The sequence below is a fragment of the Odocoileus virginianus genome, chromosome 11, assembly GCF_023699985.2.
Source record: "Odocoileus virginianus isolate 20LAN1187 ecotype Illinois chromosome 11, Ovbor_1.2, whole genome shotgun sequence".
NCBI classification, from domain to species: Eukaryota; Metazoa; Chordata; class Mammalia; order Artiodactyla; family Cervidae; genus Odocoileus; species Odocoileus virginianus.
The window spans coordinates 10,020,058-10,045,979 of NC_069684.1; the positions used below are offsets into that span (position 1 = coordinate 10,020,058).

Here is a 25,922-nt window from a genome sequence, read left to right on the forward strand (position 1 = left end):
TAGTTGCGAAGTTGTGTCCAACTCTTTTGCGACCCGTGGACTGTAGCCCATAGGCTCCTCTGTCCATGGGATTTCCCAGCAAGAATACTGGAGTGAGTTACCATTTCCTCCTCCCGGGGATCTTCCTGACCCCGGGCTCGAACCTGTGTCTTCTGCATTGGCGGGTGGATTTTTTTTACCACTGAGCCACTCACCTATACTGAACACAGATTCTCTAATTCTGTTTCATTATGATATGTTCAGAAAGAGCTATTTTAAGTGTTATTCTCTAATAACTTAGGAAAATAAACTTTCCTTTGGAATAGAATTTGACAGAGTTTTATAATGAAAACAAGTAAAGCAGATTTGTTCATTAATATCTAGACTGTGAGCTTCATGAAAATAAGATCATGTCTTTCTTGTTCACCTTTATAATCTCAGCACCCAGAATCATGCCTCGCACATAATGGACACTTAGTCAATATTTATTGAAGGGATGAAATTGAGACTTAAATGACTTTTAATATATCATATATAGAGTGACACCTACTGGTATAATGTGAGACTGCTATCTAGTATCATGGTTCAAGACTCTCAGATGTCATTACCCAGAGGGACAGTAATTACATAGCTGTGTCTTGGTCTAGAAGTCAAAAGGGAATAAGTGACTTTCTGTTCTTTAATTGGGATTGGAAACTCTTTCATTTTAAAGTGGTGCAAGGAAAGCAGCACTGTACTTGTTGAGGAGAAACAGTTCAAATGGCAGTGGATTTCTGAGCAGAAATCATCGAGGCTGTGGGGACATGGCACGCACGAGTGCTGAAAAAGAGCTGTCAACCCAGCCCCTCTGTCCTGTGAAAACACCGTTAAAGAGAGAAGGGGAATCGGCCCTTTGGAAGGCTGAAGAGAAGGACGAAGCAGCACTAAGGGAGTTTGTCACCTGCTAATCTGCTGTCAGAGAATAGCTTCAGTAAGTTCTCTAAGCAGAAAGGAAATAATAAAAGCAGGAATTCTAAAGTATTAAGAAGGAAGAAAGAACAAAAGAGTGAAATACAAGTGGATGTTTTCCTTTCCCTCTTGAGTATTGTAAGTTGTTTTATGGTTGAACAAAAGCTATACTGTCTGATGTAGTTCTTTTTTAAAAAAAATCATTTATTTATTTTAATTGGAGGATAATTACTTTACAGTATTGTGATCGCTTTTGCCATACATCAACTTGAATAGGCCACAGGTATACTTGTGTCCCCCCATCCTCCCACTCCTCCCCGCCCCGTCCCTTCAGATTGTTACCGAGCACCAGCCCTGGCTGCCCTGCTTCATGCGTGTCTGATGTAGTTCTAAGTGTAAAGAGAAAATATTTACGATAATTATAAATGAAGGAGTATAAAGGAATGTAAGGTTTTTGCACTTCATTTGAAATGGTAAAATGATGACACCAGTAGGCAGTGATGTCATTTGTATCTGATGGCTAGAGTAAGCAGGAAAAAAGGTAGACGTAGAGAGAGATACACCAAAAAACACTCTAGACAAACCAAATGGAATTCTGAAAAGCATTCAGGTAACCCACAGGAAGGCAAAAAAGAAAACAGAAACAAAAAAGAAAGAGAACAAACAGATAATGTAAAAATTGGCTTCAGAGCAAAGAAAATTAACTGGAGACAGGAAAATTATATAATGATAAAAGGGTTAATCAAGAACATGTAGGAGTCCTAGACATGTATTCACCAAATATAAGTTTGGTGTATTATTAGTAGTATACTGATATGCACATACAAAAAACTGATAAAACTGAAAGGAGAAATAAACAATTTTACATTTGTGAGATCTAGTGAAAGTGGTGCTTAGAAGGAAATTGACAGCATTGAATGCATATATTAAAATTGAAGAAAGGTCTAAAATCAATTATCTAAGTTTCCATCCTAGGAAATGAGCAAAAGAAGAGCAAAATAAATACAGAGTCGCCCAGTCGTGTCCGACTCTTTGCGACCCCATGAGCTGTAGTCCACCAGGCATGGATTCAGGAATCCACATGCAGTGCAAGAGACCCAGGTTCGATCCTTGGGTTGGGAAGATCCCCTGGAGAAGGGAATAGCTACCTGCTCCATTATTCTTGCTTGGAGAATTCTGTGGACAGAGCAGCTTGGCGGGTTGCAGTCCGACCGAGCGACTAACACGGGCTCTCCCCAGATGGCACTAGCGGTAAAGAGCCGTCCTGCCAGTGCAGGAGATGTGTGAGACATGAGTTCGAACCCCAGGTCAGGAGGATTCCCTGGAGGAGGGCACGGCAACCCACTCCAGTATTCTTGCCTGGAGAATCCCACGGGCAGAGGAGCCTGGCGAGCTACAGTCAATGGGGTTGCAAACAGTCAGATGTGACTGAAGTGACTTAGTGGGTATGCACAAGCAGAAGAAAAGAAATAATAAAAATTAAGGCAGAAATCATAAGAATTGAAAACAGGAACTCAAAAAAGAAAATGAACAAAACCCAAACCTGGTTCTGTTAAAATGTTAGTAAGCTTTTATCTAGGTTAACTAATAAAAAAAGAGAAAAGACACATTTCTAAGATCAGAGATGTAAGAGAGAACATGACTTTAGGCATAAACCTTAAAAGGGTGATAAGGGAATACAGTGAACAGTGCTGTCTACACAAACTTGGACATCTAGATGAAATGGACCAATTCCTTGAAAGACATAGTCTGCTGAAACTCACACAAGAAATATTCAATCTGAGTAGGTCTATGTCTATTTAAAAAGTGAACCAATATTTAATAAGCTTGTAAAATAGAAAGCATCAGGCCTAGATGGATTCACTGGTGAATCCCATTAAACATTTAGGGAAGAGATTGAACCAATTCTATAATTTCTTCCAGAAGATAGAAGCAGTGGTAATACTTTCTAACTCAATCTCTGAGGCCAGTGTTAGCCTAACAACAGAAGTAAAGATATTACTAGAAATGAAAGCTATAGACCAGTATCTCTCATAAGCATAGATATAAAAAGCCTAACAAAAACATTAGGAATTTGAATCTAATAATGTATAGAAAGAGCTATGTACTATGACCAAGTGGTATTTATCCCATTGTGTGCAAGGCTGGTTTGACAGTTCAAAGTCAATTAATGTTATCCAGCATATCTAGAGGCTAAAGAAGAAAAATCACATCGTCCTCTCAATTGACTATGAAAAAGCATATGGCATAATCTAATACCCATTTATGGTAAAAACTTTCGGCAAATTAGGAATTGAGGGAAAATACCTCAGCTTGATAAAGAACTTTTACAGAACTCCTATAGTTTGCATCATCCTTAATGCTGAGAATCTTGATATTTTCCTCTCGGATCATGATCAAGGCAAGGTTGTCCTCTCTCATCCCTCCTTTTCAGCATCCTACTGAAAGTTCTCACGATTGTAGTAAGGTAAGGAAAGGAAACAAAGATACGAAAATTGGAAATGAAGAAAGAAAACTTCATTTGAAGGTGACATGATTGTCTCTATGAAAAATGCACCAAACAAATCTCCTGAAACTATTAAACTATTATAGGACGGCTGCAAGATACATGGTTAATATATAAAAGTCAATCATTTCTTATATACCAGCAGTGAACAAGGGGAATTTAAAAACTCAATATCACCTATATCAGCACTTCCAAAAAAATGAAATACTTAGACATAAATCTAACAGAATATATGCAACCTTATATGAGGAAAACTATAAAACTCTAATGAAAAAAATTAAAGAAGAGCTAAATAACGGCAAGATATTCCATGTTCATATGTAGGATGATTTTTTATTGTCAAGATATCAGTTCTTCCCTGCTTGATTTATACATTTAGTACAATCTCAGTCAAAATCACAGCAAGTTATTTTGTGGATATTGAGAAAATGATTCTAAAGTTTTTATAGAGGAACAGAAGTTCCAGAAAATCTAACACAATATTGAAGGAAAAGAACAAATTCAGAGAAGTAATTCTTCCTGAATTTAAGACTTTCTGTGAAGCTATAGAAATCAAGACAGTGGTGTGGGATTGGTGAAAGAATAGACAGATAAATGGAACAGAATGGAGTTGAGAAATAGATCTACACGGGTATAGTCTAGTGGTCTTTGATAAAGGAGCAAAGGCAGTACCATGGAGGAAAGATAGTTGCATCAAGAGATGGTACTGAAACACCAAATCCAGTGTACATTCACATGAAGAAAGGGGCCCTAGACGCAGACCTTAAAGGGGCCCTAGACACAGACACATCATTGAAAAAAATTAACTCAAAGTGGATCATAGACCTAAAGAAAAACACAAAGGTATAAAAATCTTATAGCATAGGAGAAAATCTAAACAACCTTGGGTATGGCAGTGACTTTTTAGATATAACACCAAAGATATGATCCATGAAAAAAATATTCAATAAGCTGGACATCATCAAAATTAAAAACTTCTCCTCGTGAAAAACACTGTCAAGATAATGAAGACAAGTTATAGACTGGGAAGAAATATTTGTAAAAGCATATATCATAAGGAATGTTATCCAGAATATACAAAGTGCTCTTAAAACCTAGCAGTAAGAAAATGAACAATCCAATTAAAAAATGGGCTGAAGACTTAATAGGAACCTTACCAAATGAAATATACATATGGCAAGTAAGTATATGAAAAGATACTGCACATCATACATCAGGGAAATGTAAACTAAAACAGCAGTGAAATATCACTAGATACTTCTTCTTGTTTAGTTGCCCAGTCATGTGGGACTCTTGGTGACCCTGTAGACTGTAGCCTGCCAGGTTACTCTGTCCATGGGATTTCCAAGGCAAGAATACTGGAGTGGGCTGCCATTTTCTTCTCTAGGAGATCTCGCTGACCCGACCCAGTGACCGAACCCGCGTCTCCTGAATTGCAGGCGGATTCTTTACTGCTGAGCCACCAGGGAAGTCATTGGAATGGCCAAAATCGGAAACACTGACAACACCGAATGCTGGCGAGGATGTGAAACAACAGGGACTCGTTCATTGCTGGCTGGGAGTGCAGAACGCTGCAGCCGCTTTGGAAGACATGTGACAGATTCTTACCAAACTAAACATGCTTTTACTATATAATCCAGCAATTGTGCTTATTAGTTATTTACTCAAATGAGTTGAAAACCTAATATCCACACAGAAGTCTACATGTGTATGTTTATTCATGTTTATGTGTATGTTTTTAACAGCTTTATTTATTTATTTATTTTTTAGTTGTTTTTTTTTTTTCATTTATTTTTACTATTTGGAGGCTAATTACTTTACAATATTGTAGTGGTTTTTGTCATACATTGACATGAATTAGCCATGGATTTACATGTATTCCCCATCCCGATCCCCCCTCCCACCTCCCTCTCCACCCAATCCCTCTGGGTCTTCCCAGTGCACCAGGCCCGAGCACTTGTCTCATGCATCCAACCTGGGCTGGTGATCTGTTTCACCCTAGATAATGTACATGTTTTGATGCTATAACAGCTTTATTTATAATTGTCAAAATTTGGGAGCAACCAGATGCCCTTCATGGGATGAATAAACTGTGGTACACTACATCTAGACAATGGAAAATTATTCAGTGCTTAAAAGAAATGAGCTATCAAACCATGAAGACATGGAGGAACTTTAAATGCATATCTCTGAGTGAAAGATGTGCGTGCTGCCTGTGTGTGTGCGAGGTTGCTTCAGTCGTGTCTGACTCTCTGCAACCCTGTGGACTGTAGCCCTCTAGGTTCTCTGCCCTTGGGACGCTAGGCAAAGATAACTGGAGTGGGTTGCCATTTCCTCCTCCAGAGGATCTTCCTGACCCAGGGACTGAACCTGCGTCTCTTATTTCTCCTGCATTGGCAGGGGGGTTGTTTACTGCTAGTGCCACCTGGGAAGCCCAAACAGGTGAAAGATACAAATCTGAAAAAGGTACATGTATGATTGTAACTATATGACATTCTGGCAAAGGCAAAAAATCAGGGAGATGGTAAAATGATTAGTGATTACAAGGGATTAGGAGGAGGAAGAAAGGATGAATAGGTAGAGACAGAATTTTGGGGGGCAGTGAAACTATTCTGCTTGATATAATGGTAGGTACATGTTGCACGTTTGTCAAAAACCATTGAAATATCAAGAGTAAACTCTTAAATTGTGATCTTTGGGTGATAATAATGTGTCACTCTAGGTTCATCAGTTTCAACAAATGTACCACTCTGCTGCAAGATGTTCATGATGGTGGAGCTTGTAGGGTGTTTGGGGGCAGGAGGAATGTATGGAAACTTTGTACTTTCTGTTCAATTTTGTTGTGAACCTAAAACTGCTTCAAGAACCTAAGGAATCGTTAACAATAGAGTTGGATTGTGCTGATAACATTAATAACCAAAAGCTAATTTATGCATATTGTTGAAGGGCATGTAGTTTAGCCACAGTTTTTATACATGAAATCAAAGTAGACTTTGATTATAACTAGTAATATCATCTTTAAAGAATGGTGTCTAATATACCTGTTTTTTAAAACAAGGGACAGTCACATGATTGATAAACACACACACATGCCTTTTGATTGTTTCATTATGTTCAATACTTATATATCTTATTCTGTCTCTCAGAATATATGTCTTAACTATAATTGAATATATAAAAATGAATGCTATACTTGCAAATCCCTTTATCTGTGATATTAATGTTAATAGATTAGATTAATGGAGTATTTTTTGTTCTAAAGGACTCATTCTTTCTGTATTTAAAGTATGATTATCTAATATTTTTAGGGGTAGATTTGTATGGGCAGTTTTATAATATGATAACCTAAGTAATTTTGGAATAAAGGAACTAGTTTCATTTTACCTCCTAGTGGCTTGGCATATACAAGCTCAGGGTTAGAAAGGACTTTAAGGTCATCTGACCCGGTGAATTACAGATCTTGTGGGCCATCTCTCGTGCCCCACTGAATGGCTGTTCCGGTTTAGGGTGTTTTATTTGTTAACAAACTTCTTTTGAATGCCCCCATGCGACAGGCACTGTGTTGGGTGCTCTATTGACTTGTTTTTTCTTTATAGTCTAGTAGGAGAGATGTAGGTCAGTATGTAAATTCTAAAACAACATGGAAGGGACTATAAAGAAGGGTGAGTGAAGACTGAGCTACTTAATGTCTCAGTCACTCATTCCATTTACACAATTGAAACTCTTAGAAAGTCTTTTTTTTTTCCTCTTGAGCCAAGTACTTCTGCTTTAGTCCTTAGTACTGCCCTTCTCCAATAACCAATTTTTAGTTATTTCAAGACAGTGTGTTGTCTTTCCAGTTGGTGTTGTTTTTCTGTTTGTTTCTTCTAGTTTTATTTTGCTTAAATTTGCCCAAAATTTCAATCTGTTGAAATATCTTCAGACTTTCCTTGTACACATTTTTTTGTTTTTTTTTTTTTTCCCTTAGGGTTAATCAATGGCCTCCTTCTCTCCCCATCACCCTCCTCTTATTTTTCCCTATGTTCTCCCCATCACCCTCCTCTTATTTTTCCCTATGTCCCTGTCCTTCTAATTTTTTACATTTATTACTAAACCATTTGATAAAACTTTAAAATGTCTCAGTACCACCAGGTGCCTCCAACAGTACTTTGGATCAGTGGTTTTCTCGAAGTCTTCTCTCTTGGATTCCTTCTTTGCTCTTCTCAAGTCTGGATTGGTTTGTTCTCTTGGTCTTCTGCATAGCTACCCTCATCACACTTTCACTTGTTTCCTGGGAATTCTTTTCATCAGTCTTCTATGTTGAATTCCAGTTCCTGACCTTTCCCCCACCGCCACCCGCACCTTCTTTCAGCTTGCTGGAGGCCTATAGGCTCTTTTCTCTGACCCTCTGACTGTTCCAGAATTTCACAGTGATTTGTTTTGGTGGGATTTTATTTTATTTTATTTTTCATTTGTTGAGTTGGGCATTTGGTGACCTTCAATTTGGGTAATGATACAGATGTTTTATTAGGGGACCTAATAATGTCAGTGTCTATATGCCTTATCTTTTAGGTTACTTGGTTTTCTTAGAAAAGAACTTTACAGTCTCTTACTGAGGGATATAGTATTAGGCCAACCAGGATTTTGGGAGCCTAGTGGTTGAAGGAGGACCACTGTCCTCATCAATCTGGTATGTAGGTTTTCACATAAAGCCCTGTTTTCAGTGCCACTCTTCAATCCCTGCTTTAGCTGTCTGTAGTATCTGATTCATTCTGTTTTCTGTCTTCCATCTTTACTCATCTCTTCTCTTGTTTTCTTTGTAGCCATTATTATATAGCTTTAAAATTTTCTTTCAGTTCAGTTCAGCCTCTCAGTCATGTCTGACTCTTTGCGACCCCATGGACTGCAGCACGCCAGGCTTCCCTGTGCATCACCAGTTTCTATAGGGGATAGTGATCTATATTTCAGAGAATGTTAAATTTAACACATTGTGTGAACCTCTCAGCTTTGTGGTGTCCATGATTTTGATCAACATGTCTTTGTTGACCTTTTTCAAGTTAACAATTTTTTTTTTCACCAAAATAGGACAAAGAATCCTATAGATGACATATAGCTAGAATAATTATTTCAAGTTGACCCAGTACCTTCTGGGCACTGCTAGTTACAACTAACCTTCAACTGTTTCAAATAAAAACTTAGGCATCCCAAGTTACTTGTAAGTTTAAAGGCATACACTATTCTCTTTATTCACCTTTTAATACATATTATACTTGCCTCTAATCTGATTTTCCTCCAGTTCATTGTTGACACTGCTGTCAGAATAATTCATTAAATGGGTGCTTTAGAGAAGTGATTTTTCTAAAGCTGATAACTCTCTTGCTTATGAGTCTTTAATACCATCACATAGATTTTCAGGATAATGTTTGCACTTTTTATCTAAGCCTGCAAAGATCATTCGCAGACCACCTCGGCACGCTTCCTTGGGTACGGCCCTGTGGAACTTGTAAGGTACACAAGGCATCATGTTTTACACACGATGTACCCCTCTACCTGAAGTGACTTTTTTTTTCTGTTCCTCACTTAATTTTGTCTCATTCTGAATTATTATCTTCTCTTGGAAGGCTCCCTTGCTTACCTCTACTGTGTGATATTTTTCAATATCTTTTGCTGTGTCTTTTTAATGCCTTGAACCTTTCTGCCATAGCATTCATCCATATTATATGGTAGGTTTATTTTTTTAAATGTTTATTTATTTGCCTGCTCTGGGTCTTAACTGCAGCATGCAGGATCCTTGATCTTTGCTGTGGTGTGTGGGCTCTTTAGCTGTGGCATGCGAACTCTTAGTTGTGGCATGTGGTATCTAGTTCCCTGACCAGGGATTGAACCCAGGCCCTCTGCATTGGGAGTGCAGAGTCTTAGCCACTGAACCACCAGGGAGATCCCTGTATGGTAGTTTTTGATACTGTTTCTATGCCTCCTCCAACAAGCCTTCACATGCCTCAAATATCAAGTATTTTTCTTCTTTTATTCCTAAATATTAACATTTTTGTGTATTTTGATACGGTAGCATAGACATCTCTTAATTTTAGGCAGGAAAGGTAGTGTAAATCTTGGGCAGAAGATAATGTGCCTTTGAAGAGGAAGCCTCTATAACATGTCAAGTACCAGCTTGGTGACTATGTCTTATTTAATTTTGTATTTTTGACATTTGGCATAGTGACTTTAGGAACAGCAGATACTCAATAAATATGTGTTGAAAAAAATGAATAAATGAATGAATGATACCTCTCTACTCACATTATCTTAAAAACAGGTAGGGGCCATTTATTCTAACTGACCTACCTCCTCACCATTTCTCTCCAGGTCTTTTCTATTTTTTCATTCATTCATTAATTCAGAAAATATTTGTTGAGCTCCTCGGTTCAGTTCAGTTTAGTCACTCAGTCGTCCAACTCTTTGTGACCCTATGGACCACAGCACACCAGGCCCCCCTGTCCATCACCGACTCCCGGAATTTACCCAAACTCATGTCCATTGAGTCGGTGATGCCATCCAACCATTTTATCCTCTGTTGTCCCCTTCTCCTGCCCTCAATCTTTCCCAGCATCAGGGTCTTTTCAAATGAGTCAGTTCTTCGCATCAGGTGGCCAAAGTATTGGAGTTTCAGCTTGAACATCAGTCCTTCCAGTGAACACCCAGGACTGATTTCCTTTAGGATGGACTGGTTGGATCTCCTTGCAGTCCAAGGGACTCTCAAGAGTCTTCTCCAACACCACAGTTCAAAAGCATCAATTCTTTGGCGCTCAGCTTTCTTTATAGTCCAACTCTCACATCCATACATAGCTACTGGAAAAACCATAGCCTTGACTAGATGGACCCTTGTTGGCAAAGTAATGTCTCTGCTTTTTCATAGGCTTCCTTCCAAGGAGTAAGCATCTTTTAATTTCATGGCTGCAGTCACCATCTGCAGTGATTTTGTTGAGCTCCTGCTATATGTCAAATGTGATAATAGCCACTGGAGATACAATGGTGAATAAAACACCTCATCTCTACCCTCTCAGAGTTTATAATTTAGTGGGAAATAGCAGTTACAATACGATGTGAAACTGTTTTCAGTGAGGGAAGTACACTCGAGTGTTATGAGAACGTGTAAGAGGGATACCTAACTTGGGGCTCTCCAGAGGCTTTTTAAAGAAAGTAAAGCAAAGACATGAGAAATGAGTAGGGTTACTCATAGAAGGCTAAAGGAATGCCAGTATACAGAGGCGTGCAAGACTCAGAGCATGCTTTCTTCCTAGCTTCTTCAACTGTGAATTTTTTCTTCTTTTTTCCTTCCTGCCTACCTATATATAGTCCAGTCTTCACGACGTTAGTTGAAAGCTTATGTCCTCAACTGTAATACTCATCTTCCCTTTCTTTGAGTTAAACTTAGCATTCGATTGTGTCTTATTTTCACTCTAGTTGCCTAAAATATATTGTTAACCTGTCCTAGAGGGCAGAAAGTATACCTTATTTACCTCTCTTTCTTTCTTTGATGATGCCTAACTAAATATATTGCTGTCTATCCAGTAAGGATTTAATAAATGCTTGCTGAATAGTTATAAAGGGGACAAAAAGAAATAATACATGTATTTTAAGATTTCACATACTCTGTGAGGCTGCACCTCAAACTATACCGCATGTTCAGGATCAGAGCAAGAGAGTGGTTTTGAAAACTGTCCAAGCATTCATCCTCCTCCCTTTTTCACCATCTTTCACGGAATACATGTATAGATTTTTGGCAGGGAAATTGTTGCAGTCAATGAAATTGTCAGTTTAAGTATGAGTGTTGTCTCTTTGTGTTTCATATGTGCTTTGAAATATTTTGAAATGTTTTTAAGAACATCAGCACTTGGATTTTTAAACTATATAAATGTTCTAGGTCATATTAAAATACTTAAATTTTAATCAGTACCAACATTTCAACTCCATCTGCTATAAAAGTGCAAAACTCATTTAAAACACTTAAAAATAATAGCATCTAAAGCTTTCTTGCCCTTGAAGCATGTTCTTCTGCTTTGGAATCAGGCTGTCTCTGACATTGGCAACTTAGTGGGATACATATGATTGACTTGAAGGTGTAGGCTCTGTGTCAACCTGTTACCTTTGTAAGATAACATTTGCTGAGTACACACTACTCTAATTTGAACACTATATGCAAACTATGTGCTTATACTTGCTATTTTTTAGGAACTTATTTCAGTTTGCAGGGCCTGTAAATTTATTTGAGTGTGTTGACAGCAGCCGAATGAAAATATTAAGTCAAAGTATGAATCAGTCTCAGCCTCAGTTCAGTCGCTCAGTCATGTCCGACTCTTTGCTCCTTGTTTTCTTTTGCTATACTATACTGCCTCTCTGAATATAGATACCTATATGAGGCACTGATAAGGAAAGATGATGAAAGTACACCATTAGGACGGGGGGAAAAGCAAGCTAACGATATGTGAAATCCATTTGTTTTTAAAAATCAGACAGATGAAGACGGAGTTCAGTTGAGTTCAGTTCAGTCACTCAGTAGTGTCCGACTCTTTGCGACCCCATGGACTGCAGCACGCCAGGCTTCCCTGTCCATCACCAACTCCTGGAGTTTACTCAGATTCATGTCCTTTGAGTCGGTGATGCCATCCAACCATCTCTGTCGTCCCCTTCTCCTCCCACCTTCAATCTTTCCCAGCATCAAGGTCTTTTCAAATGAGTCAGTTCTTCGCATCAGGTAGCCAAAGTATTGGAGTTTCAGCTTCAGCATCAGTCCTTCCAATGAACACCCAGGACTTATCTCCTTTAGGATGGACTGGTTGGATCTCCTTGCAGTCCAAGGGACTCTCAAGAGTCTTTTCCAACACCAGAGTTCAAAAGCATCAATTCTTTGGCGCTCAGCTTTCTTTATAGTCCAACTCTCACATCCATACATGACTACTGGAAAAACCATAACCTTGACTAGATGGACCTTTGTTGCAAAGTAATGTCTCTGCTTTTTAATATGCTATCTAGGTTGGTCATAACTTTTCTTCCAAGGAGTAAGTGTCTTTTAATTTCATGGATATTTTTATCAGCACTAGAGTATTAGGTGTTTCTGGCAAATGCAAAAAAAAAAAAAGTATTTAAAGCTAAGTATAACAGATCATACTTTTGAGTTAATTTTCATCTAAAGTTAGCAGTGTCAAATCATTATCCCAAGTGAACTTCAGAATTCAAACAAAAAAAATAAAATAAATGGTTTCGTTATGGAATTGAATGATATAAGCTGAACTTGGGCCTATAAACCCAGAACTTCAGAGTTTTAACCTCTCTTTAGCGTAATCTTTTTGTGGCCTTGGGCAAGTTGCTTTGCAAAAACAGAAAACAGACAATCAAAATGAGAATGACAGAGGTGTAGAGATCTAGCTTTTAAAGCATTTGGATCTGAGAAGAGCCTCCTAAGTGGATGTTTTTCCTAGCTCTTCAGCCTTTCTGTTTTAAACCTGATTTCTCTGTCTTTTATATTCTGCCTTCTGCTGTATTTATACCTGTTTTCTTACAAAGACAAACCATGTCCTTTGGAAGCATGTTTTATGAAGTAATAGATATATAGGCCGAGGATTTTAAAAATTATACACAGTAAAACTTTTTTCTTGTTTTTATGTTTGTGTGTGTGTAAATATATAAGACCTTTCTGTATAGGTTATTGTTCACTAAATCATTCACTTCACATCCTAATATGAGATATGACTGAGGAATGGTTCACATTCATTGACATTCAACTAATAGGAATATAAGAGATTTAAAATTCATTTTTGTGGTTGAAATAATTACTCCCTGGGTTATTTTCTAGAGAATCACATGTGTTTTGTATTGCTGTAGGGCAGGACTAGATTTAGCTATTTGCCTAAGGATGAATAATCCAGGTGTTGGCCAAATGACTTTTAGAAGGGAAGTAGAGAAACATCCTTAAAATCCTTTTTATCTTTTCTGATATTAGTCTGTCAAAGAAAACGAACTTTGCCAGCCATATTTCAGTGCCCTTTGGAGCAATGACATAGTGTGAGAATGACTGGTTTTTGAATTTTGAGTACATTACTTGTATTTGCAGATTCTTTTAGCACCACCAAAATATGCTTGCTTGCTTTTTTTTTTTTAATGTTATGATTCATAATATATTCATAACATTTCTTGGAAGATAAAGTTACTTTGATAATATTTACTCTATTTTTAGCTCTCAAAGTGACAAACTATGACCCTTTAAGAAATCGTCATGATTATTATTGAAATTACTAAGTATGCAGAGGTATGAATTGTATTCACCTGGGACACACGCACACACACACTACACTATTGTATCCGGTTGTAGAAACTGTAGATAGTTGTGCTCAACAGGTTGTGTTCAATTTAAATAGAGGGCAGGACAAATGGGCTTCATTATGACAGTTCTTATGGTATGTGAATGCTTAATAATGCCCTAGTTTTAAATTAATTTATAACTAATTTGCTGTGGAGGTTTGGAAGAATTTTTAAAAATCTGGATTAAGATTAGGATGAATTCTAACTAAATGTATCTGTTGCCATTTTCAAATTAAGAATTGAAAGATGCTTTATATACTCTAAAAGATATTTTCTATATTGCTTTTTTTCTAACTACATTTAAGAAACCAAAATAACCAACCTAGAAATCAAAGATGATGTATAAGAAAATTTCATATTAGTTAATTTCTTTTAAGGTGAATATATCAATTATTCAGTATTATAATTGAATATAGCCAGGTTTTTGAGTTTCTCTCTTTTTAGTATTTTAAAAGACACCACAACATTATGTTTCTATATGCAGTATTGTGGTGAATATGATCATTACCTTAAATAAATGACATTTTTCAATAGCCAGAACTCAGGGTTTTTAATTGCTATTTTGTGAATTTTATAAAATCTCATCTCAAAGTACTTTGGTAATATTTGAATGGTGGGTATGATGGTACACAGAAGGTAAATCTTTCAAAGAAAAGTAACTTATTTTATGACTGCCTAAAATATATACTTATACCTTTATTATTATTCATAGATTAATATAACTTCAATTTTATATTTCATTTTATTTATCATATGCTTGCTTTGAATAAAATTATAGGAGGTTTAAAAAATAACTGTCCCCTCTCCATTAAGGAAAAAATCATCATCCTTATTTACTTAAGTAAATTGCATTAGTGGTAGTATTTCTCTTGGCTGTTTGTTCAGCTGCTAGAGTCCCTTGTGACCTTGGGTATGTATTTGAAGAGGTGACTGATGGTTCGTGGTGTTCTAAATTTTCTGGTAGTTTGCCTGTTGCCTGCCTCTGGGTTTGTCATCGCCCTTATGCTGACTTAGGCAGTATTCCTTCGGTCTCTTATCTCCAGGCTTTGATGCATATGTTCTGAAGGTGGCCACAGTGACTTTGGGTAGCAGCAGATGGTGAACCTTCAGGCTGCCACCGGCTATACTGGTGTTGAGTTGGAAAGTTAACGTTTGATGAAGAATCAGTAGTGCATATGAAAGAGCTTTCACTGCTGAAATATCTTTTAATTAAAAAATTAGCATACTCAAACCTTTGCAAATGTGTGGGCATTTAAAGACGTCTAAGATCAGTTGTTTTCTTATAGAGAAATTAGTTATTTACCAGCTTAGTTTTGTGTTGCTTGCTTGTCCTTATGTCACTCTTTCCCCCTTGTTCCTGCCCCAATTGTTTGTAGTAAAGGCAGATAAGAGATTTAGGTAAACTGAAATGGGATGTTTTGGGGAATTAAATGTATTGGGATAAACATTTAAACTATATTTTGATTTGTGATAATTTGGAATTTAATAACTGGAAAGCAATGTGGATCTTGCATACTACTTCCATACAATCCTAGTAGATCAGTTACGTTGTTTCCTGCATTTGAAGATATTTTTAGGTTATAGACGCCTAGAGAACTCAGCCCACTTCAAAATGATATTTCACCTTGCTGTAAGTTGGTTGGTTATGTTTTTGGCTTTGCCATCAATCCACAAAGCAATATCCTTTTGGATTGTTTGTTCACTTACTTCATGATGTTGTCTTATGTTGGAAATTCTAGCACCAATAAAACACTGGTAAGACATCAAAGAATTTTTTTTCTGTTCCCCTTCAGTCACAAGGGTACTTTTTATGCTTTACTGAAAACATACCCTTGAACTCTGTATCCTTTAGGATAGAGTTGCAAGTATCCATGTCAAATGTTACTCTTCATACTTCAGTTCTTATCAGTGAAACAACTTTTGTGAACACAGGACCATCAAAAACAGATTGGTTTCATGGGGTGAGGGCAAGAAGTGCCTCTCCGCTGTCTGTTCATGCTGACGCTCCTGGCGCTGCAGTTTCTTAGGGACAAAAGTGGTAGGCTGAGTATCCTTTACTTTTGGAGTTGCCGGGCCGTAGTACAGGGAACACCGCTGGCTTCTGATGTCCAAAAAAGAGAAAGTTAGACCCTGGTGGGAAGAACTGGAAGAATTGTTGGTGTTAAAGTTCACCGAGTACTCTTTGTTTTCTGCTGTTGAATTTTTATAAGATTTATCTCATGAGAATAAGGTATGGAATTAACATTTAACAGTCAAAGTACATTTTGAGTAACATCTGATTATCACCAAGTGGTATTGACAGAGAAAGCAATGGTTTAGTACTTTAGGTTTGTGACTGTTTCTACAGAAGAATAACGTTACCAGTACCTGTAACACTGCCAAGATGAGTTTAGTGAATCTAATAATGGTCAAGTGTGGGCTGTTCAAGAGAGTATAGTAAGTATAACCTTATTTATCTGGAACTGTGTTGAGAAAAACTAGCTAACTTGTCTGATTGGGCTTCTCTGTTTTCTCTGGACTCTTTCTTATGTTGATCCCCTGGTTCTCTGGTATGTTCATGTGTGATTTCTAAGTGGTGTAACTTGCACAACTGAAGTCCATTTAGATGATGTCCAGTCAATAGGAATAGTACTGTGACAGCTGTTAAAGGGAAGGCTGTTTGTCCCAGTATGGCTGTCTCTGTAGGCTTTTCTTAAATATTCAAAACAAAAAAACAAAAAAACCCACTTTTATTCATTATTTTGGAGTTCTTTGAAATAAGTGGCACCAAAGTAGTGAGAGGTGTTCCCTTGGATTACCCAGGTAATCTTTATTCTTAAAGGAATTGGAGCTGAAGTTACTTCTAGAGGCTTACAGACTTTGAATGTCAACATTTAAATTAAGTATCTAAAAAAATTCAAAAATAGGTGACATATAATCTTCACCGAAGGGAACTTTCTGTACTTCCTCACCATAGTCATTGTGTCTTTATTGCTGTTTTTCTCTTTTCTTTTCTCCAAATTTATTTTTCATGTGCCTAAAAAATAATTCTCATTTGATACTTTTGATATGCTGTCCTACCTCCCCTATCTTTCCACAGGTAGTACCTAGTTAAACCTACTTAAATGTCAAGCCTTCCCCATTCTAATTAACAAAATTTACTGATAGTCAACTGGAGCTTTTCCTGCTACTGTTGTGAAAGGAAAGTAAGCAAGTCTCATTGTGCTGGTGGAATTGAGGAACAGATGAGGCTAATCCTGGAGGGATAAGTTGTTTGCTTTTTTTTTTTTTTTCCCAGTTAGGAGCAGTGATTCTATATATTATCATGGGCAAAGATGGAGTAATCTCTCCTGTTAGACCATATGCTAATATAGTGCTGATAAGTAAGTGTGAAAAATGAAAGGGAAAAATACATTAATTGTATTCTCTCAATAAGGTATGCCATCCAAGATAATTATTTCATGACAGTTTGAGTTATAGAACTTGTTTTATCATGAAATAAAAGCTGGTTTTAGGAGCCTTTCATTGGAAAGACAATTGTATCAAATTAGTACTAGATTAGATTTTTGTCTTTATAAAGGTGAGCAAACCCATGAGCAGTTTTTAAATTGATGTGTTCTAGTCCACAAATGAACAAATTCTGTTTGAGGGTTAAAGAAGCTATTATTTTGTCCTTTATGCTGACAGCTTCATTACAGATTGGCCTACTGTTGGCATTAAAAAAATGTTTGGCTCCTTATGATCTTTGTGCATGCAACTATAATATTAATGCAGTGCCATAGCACTGTTCATTAAGAAATGACTCTAAATGAGGTTGAAGCGTGTAAATTTGGAAAGATACAGATGTTAAATGCAGTCGTTTCTCTTTGTATACAGCCGTATGGCTAATAATTTCCAAGTGGCTAAAGCTCTTGTTAGCAGGAGTGCTGGTGTGTTAAGAATGGCTCTATAAATAACTTTAAGAACTGAAGTTGAAGGTGCTTCTTTTAAAGACTATTGTTAACTAAACATTATTGCCAAACAGATGGAAAGCATTCACCAGCCTGATGTTTTTAGGTCTAATTATATTATCACCAGCCCTGTACGGCTCAGTTGAAGAGGTGTATCCAGAGGCCAATTTATAATCATTTAGCCAACACCTGTTTGGGAGAAATTGACAGTCAAAGGGCACATTTAAAAAAAATCACATATGTTCTTGTGTTTATTGCCTCAATGTGAACATTGTCTAGTCACAAACAAACTTGGTAGGAGAAGAAAGTAAATGTAAACAAAGTAGCCCTTCTCAGCCGTGTTTATCGATCTTAATTTGGCCTTTTAATCTGATCTACTTCATACTTCATGACTAAGTGAGACAAGCAAAGAGATATCACTGCTGATTTACACAGGGATATATTGTCCAGTCGATTAAGAAGCTTCTGATAGAAAAAAGTTCTTTCCTTTGTACAGCTTCCATACTTTTTACCTGGTGGAACGTTTTCTGTATCATATCGATGTATGCTATTTAGATAGGATTGGAATCTGGTGAGTGACTTAAAAGGAGTTACAAACTGATGTGAAAACAAATGAGATTTAAGGAACACTGAGTGTCTTTACCGGAGAAGGCAATGGCACCCCACTCCAGTCCTCTTGCCTGGAGAATCTCATGGACGGAGGAGCCTGGTAGGCTGCAGTCCATGGGGTTGCGAAGAGTTGGACTTGACTGAGCGACTTCACTTTCACTTTTCACTTTTATGCATTGGAGAAGGAAATGGCAACCCACTCCAGTGTTCTTGCCTGGAGAATCCCAGGGATGGGGCTGCACAGAGTCGGACACGACTGAAGTGACTTAGCAGCAGAGTGTCTCTACAGACTCAGTAGATGTTTATTTAGCTCACCTTTACAGAGATGTGCCTCCTTTTGCACTCATGATATGTTAGTTTAGCAGTTTAGCAGTTAAAGAGGAAGAACCCTGGAGCCAGATTGGTAGGGTTTAAATTTCACCTCTCGTTCAGTTCTGACTGTTTGCAACCCCATGGACTGCAGCACACCAGCCTCCCTGTCCATCACCAACTCCCGGAGTTTACTCAAACTCGTGTCCATTGAGTCAGTGATGCCATCCAACCATCTCATCCTCTGTCGTCCCCATCTCCTCTCGCCTTCAATCTTTCCCAGCATCAAGGTCTTTTCAAATGAGTCAATTCTTCGCATCAGGTGGCCAAAGTATTGGAGTTTCAGCTTTAGCATCAGTCCTTCCAGTGAATATTCAGGACTGATTTCCTTTAGGATGAACAGGTTGGATCTCCTTGCAGTCCAAGGGACTCTCAAGAATCTTCTCTCCAACACCAGAGTTCAAAAGCATCAATTCTTTGGCACTCAGCTTTCTTTATAGTCCAACTCTCACATCCATTCATGACTACTGGAGAAGCCATAGCCTTGACTAGACGACCTTTGCTGGCAAAGTAATGTCTCTGCTTTTTCATATGCTAAGTTGGTCATAACTTTTCTTCCAAGGAGTAGCATCTTAATTTCATGGCTGCAATCACCATCTGCAGTGATTTTGGAGCCCCCACAAATAAAGTCTGTCACTGTTTCCACTGTTTCCCCATCTATTTGTCATGAAGTGTTGGGACCAGATGTCATGATCTTAGTTTTCTGAATGTTGAGCTTTAAGCCAACTTTTTCACTCTCCTCTTTCACTTTCATCTTGAGGCTCTTTAATTCTTCTTCACTTTCTGTCATAAGGGTGGTGTCATCTGCATATCTGAGGTTATTGATATTTCTCCCAGCAATCTTGATTCCGGCTTGTGCTTCATCCAGCCTAGTGTTTCTCATGATGTACTCTACATAGAAGTTAAATAAGCAGGGTGACAATATACAGCCTTGATGTACTCCTTTCCTGATTTGGAACCAGTCTGTTGTTCCATGTCCAGTTCTAACTGTTGCTTCCTGACCTGCATACAGATTTCTCAAGAGGCAGGTCAGGTGGTGTGGCATTCCTGTCTCTTTAAGAATTTTCCACAGTTTGTTGTGAACCACACACTCAAAGACTTTGGCAGAGTCAATAAAGCAGAAATAGATGTTTTTCTGAAACTCTCTTGCTTTTTCTATGATCCAGTGGATGTTGGGAATTTGATCTCTGGTTCCTCTGCCTTTTCTAAATCCAGCTTAAACATCTGAAAGTTCATGGTTCATGTAGTATTGAAGCCTGGCTTGGAGAATTTTGAGCATTACTTTTCTAGCATGTGAAAGAGTGCAATTGTGTGGTAGTTTGAGCATTCTTTGGCATTGCCTTTCTTTGGGATTGGAATGAAAACTGACCTTTTCCAGTCCTGTGGCCACTGCTGAGTTCTCCAAATTTGCTGGCATATTGCGTGCAGCCCTTTCACAGCATCATCTTTAGGATTTGAAATAGCTCAACTAGAATTCTGTCACCTCCACTAGCTTTGTTCGTAGTGATGCTTCCTAAGGCCCACTTGACTTCGCATTCCAGGATGTCTGGCTCTAGGTGAGTGATCACACCATCTTGATTATCTGGGCTGTGAAGATCTTTTTTGTATAGTTCTTTTGTGTATTCTTGCACCTCTTCTTAATATCTTCTGCTTCTGTTAGGTCCATACCATTTCTGTCCTTTATTTTGCCCATCTTTGCATGAAATGTTCCCTTGGTATCTCTAATTTTCTTGAAGAGATCTTTAGTCTTTCCCATTCTATTGTTTTCCTCTATTTCTTTTTGTGAGCCTGAGCACATTAACAATTTTATGTTTGTTTTCTCAACTATGAAAATGAGAGTCACTCAGTTATGTCCAACTCTTTGTGACCCCATGCACTGTAACCTGCCAGGCTCCTCTGTCCATGTAATTCTCCAGGCCAGGATACTGGAGTGGGTAGCTGTTCCCTTGTCCAGGGGATCTTCCCAACCCAGGGATTGAACCCAGGTCTCCTGCGTTGCAGGTGGATTCTTTACTGCCTAAGCCACCAGGGAAGGCCTTCTCGTCTATAAACGTGATAAATTAAAGTATACTTAGCTCAGGATTTCCCTGGCAGTCCAGTGGTTAAGACTCCACACTTCACTGCAAGGTGCATAGGTTTGATCCCCAGTTGGGGAACAAAGATCCCACATGCTGCATGATGTGGTCAAAAAGAAAAAGGAATAGTATACCTACCTTATTAGATTGTTGAATGAATTATGTGATTTGATTCTTTAAACCCCATCACAGTGCCTGCTCAAAAGTAAGCATTCTAGTAGGAAACTTTCTCCTGTCTTTAGCTATTGTTTTTAACGGAGAATTTTTAGCAATTTATATACATCTCTAGTCCTGACTTATTTTCTAGACTCCATTCCCATATTGTTATCTACCTTCCAAACTTTTATGCCTAAATTCACTCACATATGTTTAATGAACAGTTACTTTGGGAGGTGGATAGGTTATGTGTTGCAGGAAATAGTTTCTGCCCTGTATTAATTTTCTGTTGCTGCATTACAAATTACCACAAACGTAGCTGCTTAAAACAACTCACTTTATGATGTCAGAGTTCTCTGGACCAGAGGTCTGACAGGAGTTGCGTTGTGCTGGATTCAAGGTGCTGGCAGGGCTGCTTTGTTTCCCGGAGACTCTAGGGGAAAATCCACTTTCAAGCTCACTCAGGTTGTTGGCTGTAGTCCTTTCTTCGGGGTTGTAGGACTGTGGTTGCTAGCTCTCAGCCAAGGGTTGGCCTTTGTGCCTGAAAGCTGCCTGTTCCTTCTCATGCTTACTGTGAGCTCCTCGAGGTCTATGTCCAGTGTTTACATGTGGACCTCTGTATCTTGGAGCCAGCAGCAACGTCTCTCTCATACTATGAATCCCTCTGATTTCCCCTTCTGCCATATCAGTTTTGTGCATCATTACAGTTCTGGACTGAGACAGTTCTCTAAGGGTTCATGTGATTTGATTGAGCCCACTCAGATAATCCAAGGTAATCTGTTGTAAGGTCTGTATCCTAATTACATCTGCAGAGTCCTTTTGGCCAATAACAAAAAATATTCACAAGTTATGGAGATTAAGGTATGAGCAACATTGGCACCTGTTATTCTGCTTACAACATGCTGATGAAAAGCTTGAAATCTGGTTGGGATATGGACCAAAGTGACCAAATAAAACCATATTGAAGAGGCTGGTATCGTATATAGTAGGAAAACACAGGAAGAAGAGCATCAGTGACATTTGAGCTGAATATGGAAGTATGAGTGCTTGTTTGGTAAGGGGCTGGGTGAACATTTCAGGGAGAAGAAGCTATTATAGCGACAGCAGTAATAGTAACAATTGGCTGTATCAAGCACTTTTAAAGGTTATCTCACTGAAATTCTCGCAAATGGTAGATACTATTATTATCTACCATTATGGGCTTCCCTGGTGGCTCAGCTGGTAAAGAATCCGCCTGCAGTGCGGGAGACCTGGGTTCGATCCCTAGGTTGGGAAAATGCCCCGGAGAAGGGAAAGGCTCCCCACTCCAGTATTCTGGCCTGGAGAATTCCATGGACAGTCCGTGGGGTCGCAAAGAGTCAGACACAACTAAGTGACTTTCACTTCACCTTTATATCTTCTACAGATGAAGCTATAATATCTTCACATATGGAATAGGAATGGTAAAATTATCTAATTGGGTAATTGAAAGAATTAACAGTGATTACACATGACTAAAGCATAACACATAGTAAAAACTGAAATCATGGTAGGCCAAAGAGTGGAGGGTGGAGAGGAGAAATACTTAGGGCATAGAATTGACTAGACTTGGTCACTGGTCACAAAGGCGGGGATGGGGGAGAACTCACAGGACTTAGGGAACTTTTTGATTTAGGGGGTTTCATGGGTGATAATATTTAATACTGTTAAGAGGTAAAATTAGGTTTTGTTTTTAGTGAGGAGAGGGCTTTGAGAAGGTATCTGTGGGAATATTTGTTTGAAATTAGAGTAGAATAGGATAGATCAAGCACTCAGAAGAGGGGTCAAAGATGAAGTTGTCACTATGACTTCAAATTCATCAGGTCTTAAACAGGTTCTTCATTTTAACTTGCCTGTTTCTTCTCAGCATTCTTTTGTTTTCCTAAGCTTGGTATCTTCTTTTACCCTTGACTCCCAACTGACTGAAGAGGGCAGGAAAAAAAGACCTTTATGCAGTGCTTACAGACTGCTGTGTGTTTGCAGATTTCCGTGGTGTAGGTTCTCCTGCCACAGCCCATTTCAGACTGTGCTGCTTTTGTGCTACAGCAGTGGAGTTCAGTAGCTACACCAGAGACCACGTGGGTTGCAAAGCCTAAGATATTTACTGCCTGTATCTCTCCAGGAATAGTTTCCCCACATCTGCTGTAATGTCTCTAAAAAGATCAACATGATATAAAATATATAAATATTGAATATATTTATAAACTATAAATATAAATATGGGAGGGTGATTCCCTATTTCTGTTCACTCTTTCTTTTCATTAAGATGGGTAAGGGGAGTAGGTGGTTTGAGGGGGTGATGTGTGAAATTATGAGGGGTCTTGAGGTTATTTTTTGGATGTATGCTTTTTCTCTGAATAAGAAAAGTGATGCATGATATAACATAATTTTTTAAAAAGAAAACCTGCCTTAACTATTTTGAGACTAGAACATAGGGCAGCAAAGATAGAAGCAGAGAAATCTGTTGGGAGGCCATTGTTATAATCTGGGTAAATCTTTGTTTCATTCAGGGTAATACCTGTGGAAGAGGTGAGGTGAGTTCAGATTCTGGATACAGTTTGAAGATAGAGCTGGCAGGATCTGCTGATGGGAAAGGAGGAGTTAAGGATGAGTCCAAATGGAGAAGTAGCGCCAAAAGGGTGCCTTGGGTTGGAGCCTGACTTATTGAGATCACATGGCAGCAAGTGGCTACGTTTGAGGTTTGGGGAAGAAAATTGAGACTTCAATTTCTGTAAAACAATTTTTTTTTTTTTTTTTACTTAGCCACTTAATGTTTCATAAGGAAAAGTTCTTTTTCTAAAGTAATACTTCCTTTTAAGAGTTATATTTTAAAATAAATCTAGGAAAACATGGTAGTGTTTCTAAAATATGGCATTTTTAGAAAGGAAATACCCTTTGGATAGGATTTTTCACAGTGTGATTTGGTGACTTAAAAAAAAGCCTATTCAGAAATTAATGGTTTTGGCTGAGTCGGTTTCAGCACTTTCCCCCCAAACCTTTAGTGCGGTTTCAAAAAGTTATGAGTTCGTATTTCATTGTATTGTAAATGATTTATTACTCATGTCTTTTTTTGTAGGTTTTACTTGTAATGGACACAAGGACAGAACAGACATTTATTTTAAAAGTAAGTAGAATTTTTCTGTTTAATGAGTTTAGAAATGTATTTTCAAATTATGCTTCTGAAAGAAAGTATTTAATTTTTTTCTGGGTGTTTGAATGGCTTTTTTTGTGTTTGCAGTCATCTGGATTCACTTTACTTTGTGTCCTTCCATCACAGTTGATAAATACTCTGTAGCATACATTTAAAAAGAGTGTGGAGGAAATAATTTAGATAAGTTGAAGACTCATTTTGTGCTATTTAAATGTATAGTGTATAATTTAAATACATCTCTAATATATTTTACATAATTTATGAAGACCACATACAATCATACTTTTGATTATGATTACAGTTCTTAAGAGCTGAAATTTTACCTTAAAGTCTTTGTTAAAGGTATTTGGAAAAATGTTATCTACATCCCTGGCCATGTCTTTTACCTAAATTCAATTTTGATTCTCTGTATTACTCAATTTGTAATTAAGTGAATAAGGGAAGAAACCCCCCTCAACTTTGTAATTTCAAAATTGTATTTGAAGTAGATTTTGATAGTGCAATATTCTAAAAGTATCCTAATTTTAAGCATTTCCTCAGCATCCAGAATTAATGAATTTCAAATCAGTGTTATGTTTTTCTGATATTTTTTCTTTTACTTATCAGCATGGCAGTAGGTCACATTGACATACAGGGAAATAAATTTTTCTCTCTGAGTATACTTTATTGCTGATATTTCCTCAGGTTTTTAAACCATGGTATGATGTGAGAAACTCCACATACCTTGTTCCTTTGGAGAAAACTTAAAATGATCTTCGTATTTTTTTGGGAATAGAATTTCAAAACTGCCCGTTTAATCTCGGAATACCTTTTGTGTCTCAGGAATTTGAATTGATCTCACGATGTCTACTGCTTTGAAGATACACATAAGTAAAATAAAACTTAAGAAAAGGTCATAGAGAAATAACTGTGTGTCATCCTGATGACTTAGTTTGAGAGCATCTCTAATAAAAACACTGACCCACGTAATTGATTTTAATGGCAGCTTTGTGGCATCTTCAGTGCTCTGGACTCACGCCAGATGCCATCAGCAGAGCCTCCGGGGACCGAGGGGCATAGAGCAGCAGATGAGTGGTTTCTCTGAAGCCCAGAGTAACTCGGATAGATTAGTTTGGTTGATAAACACAGGGCGCAGCAGGCTCCAAAGGCAGCTGAGGGTACAACTGACCTTTTTGTTCTCTGTCAGGGTCTAAGGAAAAGCAGCGAATGCAGCAGGAACAGAAAGACCATCGTCCCCCGCTGTGTGCCCAACATGGTGTGCCTGCACAAGTACATCATTTCCGAGGAGTCGGTATTTCTTGTGCTGCAGCACGCAGAAGGTTGGTTTGTAGCTTAAATTGTTTATGCACTGAAAGCTAAGCACCCTTCTTAGCTTTTTAGTTTCTATAATGCCCTTCTTCCTTCTGTCATTACTTGAGTGGATGAAACATATGAAACACATGTAAGAAACGGTTTCCTTATGCCTCTGCTCGTGCCGCCCCCCCCATCCCCCACTTTGAGTTGCGAGGGACAATGAAAGCCCAGGCGAGCAGCAGATTGCATTTGAACTGTAGGAACATTCTTAGATACGCTTAGCTGCTTCCTTACTCCGAGGATGGGTCCCTATGATGAGAACTTTAATGCGGCTGTGTGCTAAGAGGACTAGGTTCTATCTTAGGGATTTCTCTTGTTCTCTGCTGAAAAGATACATTAATGTTAGATGACAAAATGAAAAGCATCCCCTGAAGAATTAATTAATTACCTCCTTTTTTAGAAAGCATAGGTATTTGCTTAATGTTTGACATTAACTAGTTATTCTGATCTGGGTTTTTATGAATACAGCCATTGGCATCACATATGGGTACAAA

The 25,922-nt window shown here is 38.0% G+C and overlaps 1 protein-coding gene and 1 non-coding gene across 4 annotated transcripts in view; one reads left to right on the forward strand and one right to left on the reverse strand.

Annotated features, from left to right (window-relative positions):
* Positions 1–25,922, forward strand: part of RPS6KC1 (ribosomal protein S6 kinase C1) — a 203,638-nt gene that overhangs the window by 132,288 nt on the left and 45,428 nt on the right. For all 3 annotated transcript variants that reach the window (XM_070473923.1, XM_070473922.1, XM_070473924.1), the window contains 2 exons: positions 24,001–24,048; positions 25,262–25,394. In XM_070473923.1, the coding sequence (XP_070330024.1) occupies positions 24,001–24,048; positions 25,262–25,394 (181 nt within the window). The remainder of the gene's footprint in view (positions 1–24,000; positions 24,049–25,261; positions 25,395–25,922) is intronic.
* TRNAG-CCC (transfer RNA glycine (anticodon CCC)) lies at positions 9,277–9,349 on the reverse strand. The gene has a single exon. It is a non-coding gene; the product is annotated as a tRNA-Gly (tRNA).